Source organism: Thermobia domestica, chromosome 16, assembly GCF_964235325.1.
Source record: "Thermobia domestica chromosome 16, izTheDome1.hap1.1, whole genome shotgun sequence".
Classification (NCBI taxonomy): Eukaryota; Metazoa; Arthropoda; class Insecta; order Zygentoma; family Lepismatidae; genus Thermobia; species Thermobia domestica.
Window position 1 is genome coordinate 127,622,050 of NC_137469.1, and position 19,139 is coordinate 127,641,188.

Here is a 19,139-nt window from a genome sequence, read left to right on the forward strand (position 1 = left end):
TCAGAGATGTTGCTCAATTGGTGAATATGCTTTTGTGGACGAAATGTTGGTGGGATTCAGAGGCCGTGGCAAGTTTAAAGTGTACATTTCTAGCAAGCCTTGTAAATATGCAATAAAGATTCTGATAATGAACGACGCTAAAACACATTACTGCCGTAATGCATACATATATTCAGGAAAGGACAGTGATGGAAAAGACCTATCTTCTGTCGAGACCAAACTTTGTAAACCAACTCAATCTGTACTCCGATTAGGGACTCCAATTATTGGCAGCAATCGCAACGTAACCGCAGATAATTGGTTCACTTCCATTGAGTTAGTGACAGAGCTTCTGAAGAGAGAGTTAACTTATGAAGGAACTCTAAAAAGCAATCAAAAGGAAATATCAAAAGAATTGCTTCCCTTCAAAACTAGAAAAGAAGGGTCCTCATTGTATGGATTCACAGATGATCTCACACTTCTCTCGTATGTTCCAAAACGTAGCAAAGAAGTTCTCCTGATTTCCTCAATACACCACAGCAAGGCAGAAGACATAGAAACTGGGAAGCCTGAAATCATTGAATTTTATAATCAAACCAAGGGAGGAGTAGACGCTCTTGATGAAAAATGCTCCGTTTATTTCACTAGTCGTCGCACACGGCGTTGGCTGCTTGCCATATTCTACACTTTGCTGAATATCAGTCTAATCAACAGCTATGTTCTATTCAGCTCATTTGCTGGAAATCCCTCACAGACAAGGTTAATTTTCATCAAAACTTTGGCCGAAGATCTAATAGACCACATTTGAATGCAAGACTTCTAAATAGTCGCTTACCAAGAGAACTGCGTATGACCATTTCCCGCATTTTGAGAACAAAGGTTCCTGCAGAAGGTCCGAGCGAGCTTGACAAACAAGTGCGATGTGGAAAGTGCCCAAGAAAGAAAGACAGGAAGACGAAGAAAGCTTGCTACCGATGTCGAACTCCTGTTTGCGGACAATGTTGTATCTTCTTCTGCGCTGATTGTTTTGATTGAGCGAAGTTTTTGTGTTTAAGTGACATCTAGTAAATCCACGGGTTAACTATTAAAAAAAAATAAAACATTTCTTAGTCATACTGAACATTAGTTCACGGATTAAGTAGTATTTTTCTTGCGGAGATTGAGCGCCGGCGATTTTTGTGTTTGAGGGACATTTGAACTTCACCACTCCAGTATGTTGTAAACACACTTTAAATATGTGGCTAGATAAGTTTTCAAAAGTGTGATTTTTGGCTGACTTGCGTTCTTTGATATTAACATATGAAAATTGCAGGGAAAAAATCATGTTGAAAAATTTTATGTAGTTTCAAAATATATTAGTAGCGGTATACCACTCTTGGTATATCTCGTGTAACTAGGTAATCAATAAAGTGTTTCCCAAAATACACCAAACAACTTTTCGTTACCACCTTGAATTTTCAAGAAAAAAAAATAAGAATGGGTTTGTCACACCTCACCGCACTAATTACGTTACAAAAACATAACGTCACCAGTTAAGGGTTAATCTTTACGTGACAATTTTGGATTTGGAAAATGAAATTTATTCTTTAAACTTATACTTCAACTGCAGGAATTTGCTCTAGAAAGTCCTTTCTTATCCTCAATAAATGTATAAAATTCCTTAAAAGTAAATTTCAAATTCTCCTTGATACAGTCCCTGTCATCTCTTTAAAATTATCTAAACAGATGAACAAAGTAAACAGATTAATTGTTGATAGATGGTGAAAGTTGACAGTTTTGGATTTACAGACTGAAAGTTACTTTTTTAAATCTATACTTTGAACTAGATGAAATTGCTTCGAACTAGATAAAAAAAAAAATTGAAGAAACTGGTCATAAATGGGCTGGTAAGAAGTTTATACTGGTCACCGGCTTTAATCAAAATAACAGCAATATATCCGGCAAGGCCGCTGAAAAACCGGACAATTGCAACCCTAATACGCTCAAGCGCAAACGCTTGAATTCACAATGCAACTTAAATATAGTAACAAATAAAACCTTTATCCCAAAAATGCATGATCATTAGAGCATTCAATCACAAATTCTACTGTAGCTTTTTTTAAAATCTTAGTCTAGTGTCCAGAATGCGTAAAGTTGGTTTATTGGGTTCTGGATCGAACGCACTACATTAGTCAGATCTCACTTTAAACTGCAGGCCACGTCTTATATACTTCCGTTGCTGATGTAAAACGTAAATATAAATCATTTGCTTCATTTTCCCCAATGTACCTCATCTGTTCGTTTTCGGAGGGTAATATTATAAAAAGGAACAAAGTACTACGAAAACAACATATGGCATATATAAAATATACAATTTAAGTATTCTTTTCTTTACAATTTTGAAAACAAGTACGAAAAAAATTGACTACTGTATATGATAAAATATATTAAACACAGTTAATTTTGTGTTGATGGAATCAATATATTTTGTCATTTGCTTACAGTTTCAAGAGTGTCACTTCATACCAGGCTTTGTAAACAGTAACGCAACTCAAAATGTCCACAAATCAATTATGACTACTATGCCTATTTTAGCAAACCAAAACTGGGATTTTGCTTTGCTTTGACGCAATCTGTTACGGAATGGGACCTCAAATGTTTTCCAGACGATCAAACCACTTCCCGCTCTGCAGGAAAGGAAGCTTCCACCCCTGTACAATTGAACAGAAAGCTTGAAGGACCCGTAAAACAACTTATCTGATACTAGAGACATGTTGCCCAAGGTTGCCATGTTGAGGGATAAGTCTATGCTGAGGGATTTTTGACGTGGCGAGGAATTGTGGGAAACTTTCAGTCAGGCGTCTGAAATGAGGAGATTTTCTATTTTATTATAGGAATCAAAAATTTCTTTATTTTGGCTCTCGGTTTTCGAGCACACATCAGTTTCACTGGTAGTTTGTGAGGCATGTATAATAAAGCAGAATATTTAGAGACCGTTAACCTTGGGTTAGACTATACCAATTACACTCTTGTTTGAAAGAAACTAGGGTTTGCTTTATTTTTCCTACCACCACTTCCACTGAAATAAACTTAAAAACCTATGTTAAGTGAACTTGTGGGAGAAAAAGGTAGGAGATACTCTCATCCTCTCGCACATTGTCAATACGCTAATTCTTTCAAAATAAATAAATATCATAAATATTTATCTCCTTTAGCCCACAGAGTATGATAGTGATACATTAAACTGCAGATTTCATTTAATTTCATTTTAACAACCACAATCATTTCTAGGGATGAGCATGAGCAAGTTTTCTTTGAAACTTGACTCGACTCGAAACAGACATATTTGAGCTCGACTCGAGAACTCGGCTCGAATTCAAGCAAAACGAACCAATTATAGCTAAACCTGTGTGTAGTTGCAAGTACTCTCTTCAAGTATCCTACATAGACAATATAATTATTAATGATACTACTACTACTACTACTACTACTACTACTACTTATTATTATTATTATTATTATTATTATTATTATTATTATTATTATTATTATTATTATTATTATTATTATTATTATAACAACACCGTGCATAACCATGAAATGTAGGCGGTTTGTACCTGAATACTAAAAACTAGTTGACTGTCGATCTCGGTCGTCGAGAACTCTTCAGCAGGTAAGGACATTGGTCACGAGGTTCTGGGTTAAATTTCCAGAGGAGCAAGTATTCGGGCTCCAGCCAAAAATTGTTAAAAGTTGTAAGGCGCTATCGAAACATGTTCAAATCTGTTCGGAGCGGGTTTAAAGTTGTCAACGGCTCGAGCTGCACCGCTTACAGCTCATTCACTATCGACCCGAAAAGTGAAGTGAGCCGCGCCAACAGCTCATCCAACCGAACTGGCTCGAGCCATGGGCTCAATTGAGCCGAGTCGATGGTTTGTCTCTACCGAGCCGGCTCGAGCTGTTCGCTCAATTGAACCAAACCGAGCCGGTTGACATCATTATCCGGGTTGGGCTTCTGCTCGGGCTAAAAAATTCGACTTTGCAGGTCCCAGCCTTTATGGGAAGTATTACAGTACGTGTATATACTTGTATTTGGTGGTGCTCGCGACATTTCAGGCTGTCTCCTTATAAAAATCTATACTGGTCTCGTTATCGACACGAGAAGTGCGGGACGAGGTTCAGCATTGTTGTGAACAAGCACCACTAAAAGAATTCCACATTACTGATTAAGTTTCTCATGGCTTTCGCTTTCCAGTCTAATTAGGAAATGATTTCAAAACGAGTTAAAACGAGCTGAACGAGCGAGCCATTTATCAAACTCGACTCGACTCGTAACTGGACTTCAAAATAGTGACTCGGCTCGGAACTCGACTCGAGAAAATTACCTTTGACTCTACTTCAAACTCGAATCGAATCCGAGTCAAGTCGAGCTTTAGCTCTACTCGTGCCTATTCCTAATCATTTCCTTCTGTAGTTATGCAATTACGCACAACACGTCAAAAATCCATGGCCATCTTAATTCTGATCAACATATCGATGATCTCTCAACAAATTTTCATTACTTTCTGGGACGTAGTTCCAATCTTCATAAATAGGACCTATTGATAGATCTATCCTAAAGAAATATCCGAGAATTCCTAACTTTCTGTGGGTTTTACCCTTGTGCCGCCCAGTGGCGTAACTGAGGGGACCGCAGGGCCTGCAGTGCGCGGAGGCCCGCAGGGTTTGTGGGCCCACCGCGAAGCAAATGCCAAGAGATGTAGGTTACAAAAAGTGAGCTGAATACGGAACATCCATTTCCCTGAACATTATTTACTTTAAAGAGAAAAAAATGCTCTGGGTGAAAATTCATCTATTCTAACAACATCAGTTTAAAAAATCATCTTAGCACTCGAAGGTTAAAGGAAACTAATTTTTGCCTTTTTCAGTGAGTTTTAATTTTAATTGTAATTTTATTACATTCCATTGATTTATCAACCATTGTCTTCTACAGGGAAGTAATATAGGGGGAAGTTAATGGGCATGGAAAGGGGGGCCCAAATGTAATCCCGCGGGGCTCCTCATTTTTGCGTTACGCTACTGGTGCCGCCACTAAAAGATTCTGAGTCATACATTTTTGGATAGAGCAGATCATAAGGCTAACTGCATTTGCACATGATATCGAAATGGTCTTTGTTTGAATGTAATCAAATTCCACCTTGTACAGCTACCGGCATTAGCGACTGAACTGCCAGCGACAGCAATGCACCCGGAGAAGCCATCGATAACGCCTGCATTACCACGAGCACCAGTTTTGTCGAGGGCAATGCTTTCTTATGCTTTCTCTTATTTTCTGTTGTCTGGAGTTCTCTTATTTCCATTTTTCTTCTTTTGTTATACCGTATCCGTACCAAATAACGTCCGAAAAGTTTTCTTATAGTTTTTGTTTTGGAATAGCTAATTCCCTTTATTAAATAAAACATAAAATCTCGGAAATCTGAAAAGTACCGATTTCTCTTTAGAGAATTTTCGTCCACTAAAATGTGGGAACCTGGAGACCACCGTTTTCCCTCTAAATAGCTATCATCAAATAAAATATACGAAATTTTGAAATATAATTTTCGTTGGGTATTTACGACTCCTTTTTTTTATTTTCTTTCCTTCTCTCTCTCTCTCTCTCTCCCTCTCTCTTTCCCAATGAATTTTAATTTTAATATGTTACATCGTTGTGAATTTCCACACTATGTTGAATGAACGTTAGATATGGAAGTTGGAAGTTCAGAGCAATAATGTAGGTTGTTGTAATATTCCCTTCTATAACAAGGTTCTTCTCCTTCAAAACAAAATGGACACGCTTTAAAATAAATATTTATATATGTAGAAATATATTCACGAACTGCATTATTACCCCGTTAGTGTTCACTGCGACAAATACGTGCAGTATACGACGTGTGTTCAAAAAGTATCGAACCTTATTTTTTCACGTGTAAAGCAATGAAACCTGGGATACTTTCTTCATTGTAGATGTATAGGGGACACTCATGCGCAGTCAACGGGTAAAGACGTGTAGTGAGCAGTCGTCGGATTTCAGTTTCTTGTAAAATGACGGAAAAACTTGAGCAGCGATGTTGCATAAAATATTGCAAAAAACTTTGCGATACCCAAGCGGAAACCATTTAATCGGATCAGTACATTCAATTTTGAAATATAATTTGGGGATGAGGAGAATGTCCGCGAAATTTGTTTCAGGCTTTTATCGCCAAACACAACATTCCTGTGTGTGGTCAGGGTACCTACTCACGCGACATGAGAGCTTCCTCGTGGCTAAGCGGTTAGCGTACGCACCCTTGGCGTGGGAGACCCGGGTTAAATTCCCGGCGGAGCTCATGTGGTTCGAATTCCACGTTAATCAGTAGGTCCACATCTCATATAGCCTCGCTGCTGAACGCGACGCTAAACTTCAAATCAAATCAAATTATCCGACATGACTCTGTGTATATTTTAGTTATTTGCCAAGCTGAAAATGCCGCTAAAAGGACCCGATTTGTGTCAAGAGAAGACATCATGCGGAATGCGACGGCACGGTTGCTCCACATTCCAAAAACGCCTTTCCAGAAGCTTTGCCGTCAGCAGCACATAAACTTTGGGATGGTCAGATTACCGGAGGAAATGAAATGTGTGGAACGAAAATTAGAAAAGCCTTCGTACATTGCATTTTAAAACATTTTTGAATTAGAAACAAACAAAAACTTAATTTTTTGTATTATTTTTCCCTTGGATAGTTTATTTAATGTGGTATTATAAGACACACACACAATTTACAGTTTGTTTACTTATTCAAACAGTAAACTTCAACCTTCTTTTACAATTTCAGTTAAATTTAAATGATACCAAGTGTATGTCAATAACAAAATAATGGTAAAACATAGTGTAAAATAAATACTCACAAATAATGAAGTTTTGAAAACAGATTTTAGACCTACTAGCCTACAACTTATTTAAATGAAGCTCAACAATGCATAGTTAATAATTAGTTGATATTTTTTAGCTAAACTAAACTCTTTATCTAACGAAAGACAGTTTGTTACTTTACAGTTTATTCCGCCTTCACCTTCATAGGGTTAAAAACTGCCTGACTTTTTCTTCACGATTGGAAACAAACTTTTCGGCCTATTTTTTCATATCAACTTTAACATTGTTTTGTGGCCGTAGCAAACTGCTTCTTTTGGGTCATAGTTGACCTAAGATACTTGAAATATTGGGGGGGGGCAAAACCGTTTCACAAATATTAGAGGGACACGTCCCCGCTGGGATTGACGCCCACGTCCAGAAGTCTTTTCAATAATGGCGAGAGCGCGGGAAGAAGTGTGTGCATTACCAAGGAGTCTACTTTGAAGGGGATTAGTAGATTTCCAAATTAATAAATGTATTTTTGAGACAACTAAAAGTTCGACTTTAGAAGTTTTTTATTTAATTCTTGCAGAGAGAAACTATGTTTTAATTACAAATACCAACGTTAATATCTTCATAGATGTGTAAACTAATATATGTAATTTAATTAAGAACTTTACGTACTCGATATGAATGGCATCATTGAAATTCTAAAAAAAAACTGATAATGTGCGAATACCTTTTCGAGTCACCAAAACTACGATCTGACAATTACTGGTCGGGAAATTCAAACTGAATCGGCTGCTCCAGTTTTTATTTCGTTGTTTCTCACACCCGTTAAATGATGCCTGCTAAATCGAGGGATGAATTTATTTTGTAACACTAGCACTACTTAACATTAGTACTTACTACCACTGTCGTAATTGATTTCACCATCCAAAATTTCCTTTACGTTGCTAAAACGTATTATAGTTGTAACATCATAGACGCCTGAAACAAAAGAGTAGTACAATTTAATAAAAATCTTAGTTACAGACACAACACAGTTAACGGAAGACAAAAAGTAATTTTGTATTCTTCGTAATTCCCATTTTAAATAAACTACATAGTAACAGAAATACAAGAATTGTTAATAGTTTTCAATTTGTCTATATAACGTTTTACACATCAAACATCGACTTTTCTTCTCATTTATTGATGTTATTTGCAAAATTACTATTCTATTCTATTCATCTCCCTCGCGGAAGATTTTATAATTAAAAAGTCACAGCACTAAGGCCAAGTTGACTGCTTCACTAGAATTGTTTTAAATCTTTTGTTGTTATTATAATTGTAGAAGATGGCCCGTTCCAAAATGGACGAATTGGCCTGTTTCAAATAGTTCTGTTTTCAGACTAGTTTGTGAATTAAAGAGGAAGGCAGAAGCGTAGAACATACAAAAAATCAAGTAAAAACACTATCAAAATTGTAATTCACTAAATTATGTCCAAAATTGAAATTGTTGTGAAAAATTAAATTGAAATAATTGCAGAGCATGACGCTCCATTGTGTAGAACATTCTACCCCTAGAGTTTAAATATGCAAAATTACTAATACAGTCTTCACTTGATTTTAGACTGAAACTAAGCAACATTTACTTTATATAGTTAACAAAAAGTAAGCTAAAATATTAAAATAGATAGAAACAATATAATTAAATGTCAACTAAAAGCAGGGAAGTCGTGTTATTATTCAGTTCAAAATTTCTTGTCGTCGCGAATTCTGTCAAGGAATTTTAAGCTTAAAATATATAAAACAATAATCATGTGTGTTGTTTTGTATGGTTGCGAAACATGGTCGATTACTCTCAGGGAAAAACATAGACTTAAAATCTTCGATAATAAGATCCTGAGATGAATATTCGGATAAAAGAGGAACGGGAAAGGGGAATGGCAGAAACTTCATAACGATGTATTATATAATCTGTACAGTTTTCCAAACATTATTAGGATCATCAAATCTAAGAGGCTCAAGTGGGCAGGTCATGTAGCCACAATGAAAGAAAGTAGGAACGCTTTCAGTGTTTTAATTGGAAGACCAATCAGAAAACGTCTATTAGGAAAACGTAGGCGAAAATGGGCGGACAAAGTTAAGGTGGATCTCGCAGATGTAGGAGTATAAAGTGGAAACTGGATCCAAATGGCTAAGGATAGCTTTTGTGAACATGACCTTGAACCTCCGGGTTCCATAGGCCATAGAGTTAGTTAGTTAGTTATAAACAATAGTATAACAATCTTTATATACACTAGTGTGGAAGACTTCAGGACTAGATTGATAAATTAACATAAAATATTGCGTATTCGATGGAAATAAATAAACGCTCCGAGCATGTTGCCAGAGATCTTTTATGCACACACACGAAGCAAAACGTTGCATGGCAAGATCATAATGCCAAGTTCGTATCAAACCAAACACGAAGCATTCTAATGAAAGGGACGAGACAGTGTGTGTCAGTCAGTTGTTAAGGTGCATTGTAGTTATGTTACTCACAACAACATGGCAAGACAACATTTGGATTACTTCACATGGGGAACAATTATCGAGAAACTAGAAGAGGGATGAAAAATGAAAAGTGTGGCTTGGGAGTTCGGTATTGGCCTCAGAATTGTTTTATGTGGAATGGGGAGAATTTCAAGCCCCAGGTAATGCTGTGCGAAGTAGAGGTGGTGGTCGTTTACAGTTAACTACAGCAAACGACGACCACCACATTCTCAAACAAGCAAGAAGGGGCAAAAATCAAACAGCGAATGCAATTGCAAACACACATAACAGGACTACAAGTGGCTCAATCTCACACTCCACAGTAACACGTCGATGAATAGAGATGATTGCTTTACCCGGCGGCCAACATATTGTATTCCGTTTACTTCCACACATCGGCGGTACCTTTGTGATAGTACCAAGAACATCAGAACTGGACCCAAGGAGGAGAAAGGTAGTATTATCTTCTCCAAAAAGAGCAGATCCAATCTACGTAGTTATTCTGTACGTACACATTCGGCTAGGGATAGGAACACACAGTGAACCCAGAAACATTATCGAACATCATTTTGGTGGTCCGGTAATCCTTTGTGGGGAGGTATAATTTTGCATGGTCATACTTGACAACCAAGCTTTGTGCATGGTACAATCACCAGTCAACGTTGTTGTGAAACTGTACTTGTTCATGACTTGTCTTTTCAGAAATGCATTCGGATCCAACTTCCTTATGGATGATAATGCGCGATTGCATCGAACACCGCAGATGGCGGAACTCTTGAAACGAGAGGATGTTTGTTGAAAGCATTGGCTTGCCCATTCCATCGACTTCAATCCCATCGAGCACGTTTGCGATGCTATGAAGAGAAACCTTAGATCACGTCCAGATGTACCAAAGATTGTACAGCAGTTGTTAACACCGCTGAAGGAGTAATGGAACTCTACCACAGCAGCTCATTAGCAGCTTTGTGAGTAGCATGGGAACACGTTGCAGAGCATCTATCGCTGTCCGTGGTGATTTCACAACCTTCTAAATACCTTCTAGAGACTTTTCACTCCTCTTATAATCTCAGGAGAGGTATCATGAGTAACAGTGCTTTCAGTGTAAGATATTTCTATTGTATAGAGGTGGCATTTTGGTTCTTCTTATCAAGTGTTTCCTTATTCCTGTTATTTGCTGTATCACTACGTTCCATATCGCTCAAATTTTACCAATATGTGCCACTTGTGACTGACACAGCATGTAAGACTTACTTTCGTTCTTAAATTTGTACATCATGGTGGAGAAGAAGAACTATTCACTAACTAGATTGACTGATCAACGTCTACACCAAATTGCTTAAGCTAGAAGTTGGAAGTTTGCACAATAGTAGGTACACTCATGTCCAAACTGATTGTCGCATATCTATAACTGTCTTCTTGTAAGAATATAATTTGATAATGATTTTGCAGGGTACTCTTAATACTGATACTATGTTTATAATCGGGAAGTGTATATTTGTGGTAAATATCATAGTGTTCCGACACCACTTAACTGTCGGGATAGAAACGAGAGGCACCTAAGAGGTACAGGATAACAATACCAAATTTATAGCAATAAAACACATGCTAAATGAAGGCGACTCCACCACTAGTCTTAGGCGACTAGAACCATGGGCAAAACTAGACAGGGTAACGAATATGATTTTAGTGTTAAAATAATTTGAAAATAACTAATGCATTTTTCATTGAGAATTGGTATCAATAAGGGCGTTAAGGAATAGATGGTAGAACAAAGGAATAGCAACTAATTTTGAACAGTCTCACCCTAATTCGAAGTAGTTCCAATCTTCTCCCTCTTACTCATAGGCGATGTTTAGGCGCTATCCTCGAAGTTCAAGTGGTTTGCAGGTTGGGTTGTCCTGATGAAGTCCATGATGAAAACTTGTCCGCCAATCAACCATGGCATTGAATGCCGGACCCCAAAGGCAGGGAGACTCCGATGTGTCTCGCGTCGTGGTTCAGATCCAAAGACCAAAAAGCAAATTGAAAGCGTCGCGTGTGAGACTGTTCTGAAGGTGAAGGTTCTGAAGGTCGCTACCACTGTTTATTACAAATTACAAATACAAAGACTTCCTCAATAACAGCAAAGCAGTAGTTAATTAATCTTTCAATGTACAGTCAGATTGCGACGTACAACAGAATATTGGTGTTAATAACATCAGGCAGTAAACGCTTGAAGGCTGCTTGGCTTCTATTGATGGCTGGTTGAATTTCCACATGAAATAAAGATGTCCTAACTTGTCCTTACTTCATATCCCGTAACATGGCCTCCCTCCAAAATGTCGAATCGGAAGGAGTCTAATCCTTGGAGAATCCTGACGTTTCGACAGCAAAGATCTGTGGAATCGTAGGAGAGAGAAAAAAATTAAGATCTCAAGATGGAATAGATGCTGTAAGTAAGATAAACTTCTTACCGCTGGACCGTAGCGAAGAACGTAGGATCAACTGCCAATAATTATACACACTGCTAAGAGGTGGCATAAGCGATGCACTTGCTGGGGATGGGAACACACTTGTAGCACAACCATAACAGCCGATGATGCAACAGTCGTTGTTGTTGTCAGGTGAATGTGGTGACGGTGTAGTGAAGAATGGCCCAGGATAATAGAACGAAAATGCTGGAGTAGAAAGCAGGAAAGTGAGTACACAGTTCGATGAATAAATAAAACAATAACGTACTAACACAGCATCGCATTATAGCACACACGTAGCAACTAATGTTCCAATTATGATATCGGTGAGACGAGTAGTACGTTATAGTTAATATTAAGTTGCATAAAGTAAGGTATATAAGGAATTACGCTACCAATTGAAGATTAAATAAATTACCAATAAATAAAAAATGCAATTTGTAAGTGAAGGTTAAAATGAACTAAATATTCTTAAGAAACAAAACAAAGGAAAAACAAAATTAAAGCGTAGGCTGGAACGAAACCAAAATGGGAAATCTGGAAGGAAAACAAAACTTGGAAATGGTACCAACTATAAACAAGTAATCTGGGTCATACCCTATGCCCTAGATAAAATATAAACAAACAAACACTTGTGGGTCACAAGCCCACCCAATATGGGTCACTAAACTCAAATGAAGCGTTGTAGGGTCCAAACCACGAACCTAAATAAAACAAAAGGTACCTGAAAAGAGAACAAAATGACAAATAGAGAAAAAAACTACCTAAAACAGTAGTAGAAACAAAATCTCGAAAAATGTCAATTTAAAACCTGAAATGCGAAAAACTGGAGAGAAAGTCTTATTTGCTACCAAAAAAATGTGGGGGGATGTAAACTATCCAAAGAATCAAAGATTGGACAACCCAGAAGGGTTTAGAATTTAATTACTTTTTAAAAACGAAATAAGATTTGTTTCACATTTCCTTGAAACAAAATAGGGCATCAAGGCGGGTTTTGTAGATATTGGCACCCAACCACTCGCCGATCAAAAGTAATTAAATCCGAAACAAAGGCCGTCGCCAAATCTAATTGCAAGGGGCAATATAAATAGTACTTGAAAAAGAACATAAGCAGCAAATATCACACACTATATAGATCAACAAAATTTACATAAAGTACGAAAATTCATAGGCATAATAAACACTAATAGGTCAGCTTCATAAACAATAGACTAATCCATTTACACAACAAATTATGTATTCAAAATAATTACTAAAATTAAAAATTAAATTCTTTAAAATTAACTGAATTAAAATTCCACAATGCAAAAGTCAAAATTAAATTACTGCCTCAAAATAATAAATTGCATTCAAAGTAAACTTAAGTGAAAAAGCAAACATTTTTCTAATGCATAACAAAGGTACGAAAGACGTTAAAATTCGCAAAAGGCACTAATAAAATTAAATTCAGAATAGCAATTCAAATAGCAACAAAAATAAAATTATACATGGAAAAAGTGCAACCATAAACATGTAGCTTAAATATTAACTGACAACAGATATCTCAATATCTCACTTATACCACTAAATTGCTTTATATGTCAATTCTGTAACACTTTCACTCAGTGTACATCACTCAGATAAAATAGGCAAAAGGTCATGTCAAAGTAAATATTACCATTCCGAAGTAACATTGAAACTTTATCAAAATGAATATCTAGTCAAGTAAAATTATCGTCTATTCTTGGGGAAAAAAACATTCTATATCGGTAGGATTCTATGCATACATATATGTCATAAAATAGTGCTAAAAAATTGTCACATTCAGGATTCCTCAGGAAGGTAGCTAGTCTTCCTTACAGAAAATGAAATTCAGTTAAATAGAGGTCCAATCATTAAATCTATCATTAAAAATGCACGTGCTAAATAACTATAACTTAAGTGTATAGAGATAAGATGGAATATATCTCTCAGGAGAAAAAAAAGGTCAAAATCACGAAATAAAATTCATATGGTCTCAAATATCATATACATATATTATCTGATAAATTCGAAATAAACATAGAAATCGAATAATCATAAACGTACATTAGATAAAATAGCTCAAGATGAAACAGGCTATACAAGTTAATTCAAGTTCTAATGTAAATAGAATGGTGCAACACAAATAAAAGAATAATTCATGCAAATGGTAAACAAAATATATATATATGACCTCAACATTTAGCAAAACAAATGAAACGAATGGTCCAATACACTGTAAGCACACTAGTAAAATAAGTAAATCAAATGCATATATTCAAAAATGACGTATACCATTAATCACAACCTGTTATTTATCCAAGCATACATAAAAAATTAACCCCAAAACATAAACTCATTAGGGTACCGTACCAGACAATCGTCAGAACTACTTGTGTAACATGACATAAAATTCTCTGTGTTCTTGTACTCACTTATATTAATAACTACTCAACTTTTCATACATATTGCACGCTAGCAAAATACGACATGACACATAACTACACTACTCTTACCATGTCAAGGACGGAACTTCCATCGTCCAAAACAAACGGCGACATCCTCTGCTCCACCGAAAACGAACCACCCTGGTCCAAAATACAAAACAACTGAAAAAAGGGTGCATGCACTACAACAGCTAGCGGCGAACAATATAGGGAGATGCTTGGAGAAATAATAAACAAAAATAACAAAATTCCCGTCATGGTACACTGAGCGTAAAGCATTCGTTAACGTTCCACCTCGCTCCCCTATAATAACAAAATGGGCGTACTGTAGCTAATGGAAATAAACTCTTATCATATGCCGTAACGAACCCATAAAGACAAGCACAAGAAACAACAGACAAGGTTACGTAATGGTATACTAGACTAAATTCGAAACCTCAAAACTCAAATTATCAAAAACAGCGCATCAGAATAATATAAAACGGTACTACACCACAGTAAAAAAATTGCGACAATCTTACTCAAAAATTCCAAAAATTGTGTCAGGGATAACCAAAAATTGCAGTCAGGAATATGTTATCTTTCTCTTTTCAAAAATAGTAGTAATAATAATAACACCAATAATAATAGAAATTACTAAAATAAAATGTCCGAATTCTAGATCTATATGTTCCTGACTAGAGGAGGCCATATGATACTTCATATAAGTTAAAATAGTAAAAGGAAAACAACGGGATATTTAAAATTAACAAGAGAACTATTTTAAATAATCTCAGTCGCAAATCTCAATGTTAATTAAAACACATTCTAAAAAGTGTACATTCGCTACAGCATAGAAAACGAAAATGCTGATACATCATACTCAAGGTTGCACTTGAATACAGATAGAAATACGAGCTGAAACTTCCAGATCAAAGTACGACACTGTCCTAACATAATGTTTACTAGAGTAAACGAACTCCATTCACACAGCGGAATCTTCTTAACTGAATACAAACGATAAAAGAAGAGCTAATTCAAATGAAAATAAATTTTCCTATCCGTCCTTAAAAAAAACAAAAAAAAAAAAACAAAAAAAGCGACCAAAATTGCACTGAATATTAGAACCCTAAATAAAATAACAGAAAACTCCACCGAACTAGAAATATCGAATATAATTAAATAAAAACCACTCACTTGACCAAACTAAGAATATAATAATAATTGAAATATATACGAGGAACATCAAAAAATAGTCACATAAATTTCTTAAAATGTTACCGAAACTACTCAAGAATAAAACATTATCAACGCTAATAATTCAAAAAACAAACTGAGCTTCCTCATAACTAATAATAAGTAAACCAAAATAATCAAAATAATCCTATATACAAAACATACAATCGAACTGACATACCTACAGTAAAGGGCGGTTGGGAGGGGGTTTCACTAAAATAAAATTTATTAAAATTTTAGAGGTGGGAGGTAAAATTCTAAACCAACTTAAATAAACATACTTCAGCAAGAAAAAAAAATTAGAAGCGTATAAATGTCCAAAATTATTTCTAGAAGGGTTGGTGGGCAGGGGAAAATTTCCACTACTCATTAAGGCGGGAGAAAAACAATTCAAAGCAGCGAGAGGACCACAGAGATACCAAAAATCACGGCGCAATCCACCATGTTCTGACACCACTTATCTGTCGGGATAGAAACGAGAGGCACCTAAGAGGTACGGGATAACAATACCAAATTTATAGCAATAAAACACATGCTAAATGAAGGCGACTCCACCACTAGTCTTAGGCGACTAGAACCATGAGCAAAATTAGACAGGGTAACGAATATGATTTTAGTGTTAAAATAACTTGAAAATAACTAATGCATTTTTCATTGAGAGTTGGTATCAATAAGGGCGTTAAGGAATAGATGGTAGAACAAAGGAATAGCAACTAATTTTGAACAGTCTCACCCTAATTCAAAGTAGTTCCAATCTTCTCCCTCTTACTCATAGGCGATGTTTAGGCGCTATCCTCGAAGTTCAAGTGGTTTGCAGGTTGGGTTGTCCTGATGAAGTCCATGATGAAAACTTGTCCGACAATCAACCATGGCATTGAATGCCGGACCCCAAAGGCAGGGAGACTCCGATGTGTCTCGCATCGTGGTTCAGATCCAACGACCAAAAAGCAAATTGAAAGCGTCGCGTGTGAGACTGTTCTGAAGGTGAAGGTTCTGAAGGTCGCTACCACTGTTTATTACAAATTACAAATACAAAGACTTCCTCAATAACAGCAAAGCAGTAGTTAATTAATCTTTCAATGTACAGTCAGATTGCGACGTACAACAGAATATTGGTGTTAATAACATCAGGCAGTGAACGCTTGAAGGCTGCTTGGCTTCTATTGATGGCTGGTTGAATTTCCACATGAAATAAAGATGTCCTAACTTGTCCTTACTTCATATCCCATAACAATAGGAAAAGAATTAAAAATACAAAAATTAGAATGAGTAAAACAAAATGTTGCTAAATGGACAAGAAAGTTTTATTTTCGTTTTATTGTTCTTATTTACTGCTCTTTTGACATGAAATTTGCAACATACATGTCTTTGCCGATTATACACATACTAACATTGTAAGAAACACCGGGCAAATTTGTTATCAAATTATATTCCTACAATAACATATTTGTAGAGATACGACAATAATTTTGGACATGAGTGGACATAGAATTTGTGACGTTAGGCACTACTAAGGAAAGACTTTTGGAAATTCGACTTGGAAGTGGAGGATGAGTGTTACAGTGAGTATAGTAAACTCCATATCTCAGAATCTCTTAAAGTTGCTTAACATGCTTACTCGCAGCTCTGTACTAAGCTATGCTGATAGTTCTGATTTTTGTATTGAAAGGTTGAATATAAGAACAGAGCGAGATGAATTGGTTACGTTCATGGAATGATTTTACCTATTAATTGGAATATTATATTATTAGTGATTATTTTTTATAATCATATTTATTGCTGGTTTCCTGGAAAAATATTGGTTGAAGAGTTAAAATGAAGATGAATTGTGGTTTATGAAGTTCAGTTCGTGGAAAATAATATTCTCAAAAGTGTAATGAATGAATGACTGTGTCAATGAACCAGAAAAACATTGCACGTAAGTACTTGCATTATTTCGAACGAACAATACAACAGAATTTAGTTTTTATGTTAGCATGTCGAGACACTATTGTAGCGATGAATGTCTGCAAATAAATTTAATAAAATTATAAACATTGACATATAATATACGAAAGTGTTAATATTCAGCTTACTAACCAGGAAAAATTAGTTATGTGTGCTTTAAGTTAAGTCAATGTTGTGTATGATTGCTAAAGAAATGAGGGATGGACTTGGAAAAATAAAACCTTAGAAAACTGTCTTGGAAGGGCGCCATGAATGTATGACCTTTCCTGATAGGAATTATTAGATAGGTACCACAAACAGAGCCGTAGCTAGAGATTTTGGCACCAGTGGCGAAGTAGAATTCGGCATCCCCTACACTCATCTCAGCAAACTTTTCCTTCTGTCATTTTTTAAACATATAGGAGAAGAAGCTTTTGTTATGCAATGCTGAATTGTTATCAAGCTGTTTGGAGAGATCATTGCAACAGGCACAAACAATCGTTATGTATTCTTTTACAAAAGAGAGCTGTTTTTAAGAGACTTATTTTGAACTTTTCGTTAAACTTGACAAAACTGAAATGTATACAGATCCATTCGAAGAACAGTTATGGAACTTTACAATGTTTAATACTATCAATAAGAAATAAAGTTTCAATACATTAGAAACTATGTGCTTTTAACATGTTCAAAATGAGTGCTAGCATTAATGTCCATTAATAATTGTAAACTTTTCAAATTTTATTCTGTACTTGACCACAGAAATAGCATTTTTATTTCATTTTTTTACGGTAAAAATATTCTGTAAAATGGAAACTCAGTGCAAATTTCTCAATATTGATAGATGGAGCTGAAGAATATGTTTAATGTTTGTATTTAATCTTTTTTTAAATGTCTACTACATATCTACAGTGAAACCTATCTATGTTGGCCACCATCAGTTCCATTGCAAAGTGGACAACTTAGAGAAAATAAGTGTATTTTAGAATAGGATTTCCAGTATTACTTGATCTAAAATTTAATAAGTAATAGCATAACTGCTTTATTAAATAATGTATATCGAGTAATCATAGCAATATACAGTACTAGAAAAAATACTACATGTACATGTTTAATATGTGTACCTGCCTCTTCCTGAAAACTATTCTGATGCACTGAATTATTCGCATAGAAAACACAATAACACAAGCAAATAAAATAGATACATACGTACACAATTATTGAAGTTGATATTGTAGCACACTGAGTTATTCAGATTGAAAACAAGAAAAGCAAATTATAAATTGAACAATTTATATGCAGTTTGTACGCCTTTGTTCGACAGTGGCAAATATTTTCTGTAAATACCTTTTGAAAAATAGCGAATCAGTTATTAATAACAATTCTATTCTTGGTGTTTCAGTCTAGACGTATTTCTTCTATTCTTTTTGACACATGTGCACATTCTAATTTTGTAGTTAACTACCTCTTGTTAATGAGCTACAAGTTTCCCTTGGAGCAAAGGATGTTTCGAAAATATCTTAACCCTGTATGACTTATTGTTAAGCTGAAGCAACGTGCTACGTCATCCCACTCATTCACCATAACATAACTCAAGTCATAACGGCCTGCTGTTACTCGAAGTTATCAAACAGCTTTTATGATTTGGAGCGCTTCTAGTTGACTTTGTTCAAAGTATAGAGGCTTGGCACGAGTTGCAAGATTTTGTTCTGTTCCCACTAAAGATCATAATTCAGGTCATACAGGCTTAAGGAAA

At 35.7% G+C, this 19,139-nt stretch overlaps 1 protein-coding gene across 3 annotated transcripts in view; it reads right to left on the minus strand.

Moving 5' to 3' along the window:
• Positions 1-19,139, minus strand: part of LOC145673403 (uncharacterized) — a 501,393-nt gene that overhangs the window by 314,685 nt on the left and 167,569 nt on the right. For all 3 annotated transcript variants that reach the window (XM_081743070.1, XM_081743067.1, XM_081743068.1), the window contains exons 3-4: positions 11,802-12,005; positions 7,738-7,818 (exon numbers count right to left, since the gene is read on the minus strand). In XM_081743070.1, the coding sequence (XP_081599196.1) occupies positions 7,738-7,818; positions 11,802-12,005 (285 nt within the window). The remainder of the gene's footprint in view (positions 1-7,737; positions 7,819-11,801; positions 12,006-19,139) is intronic.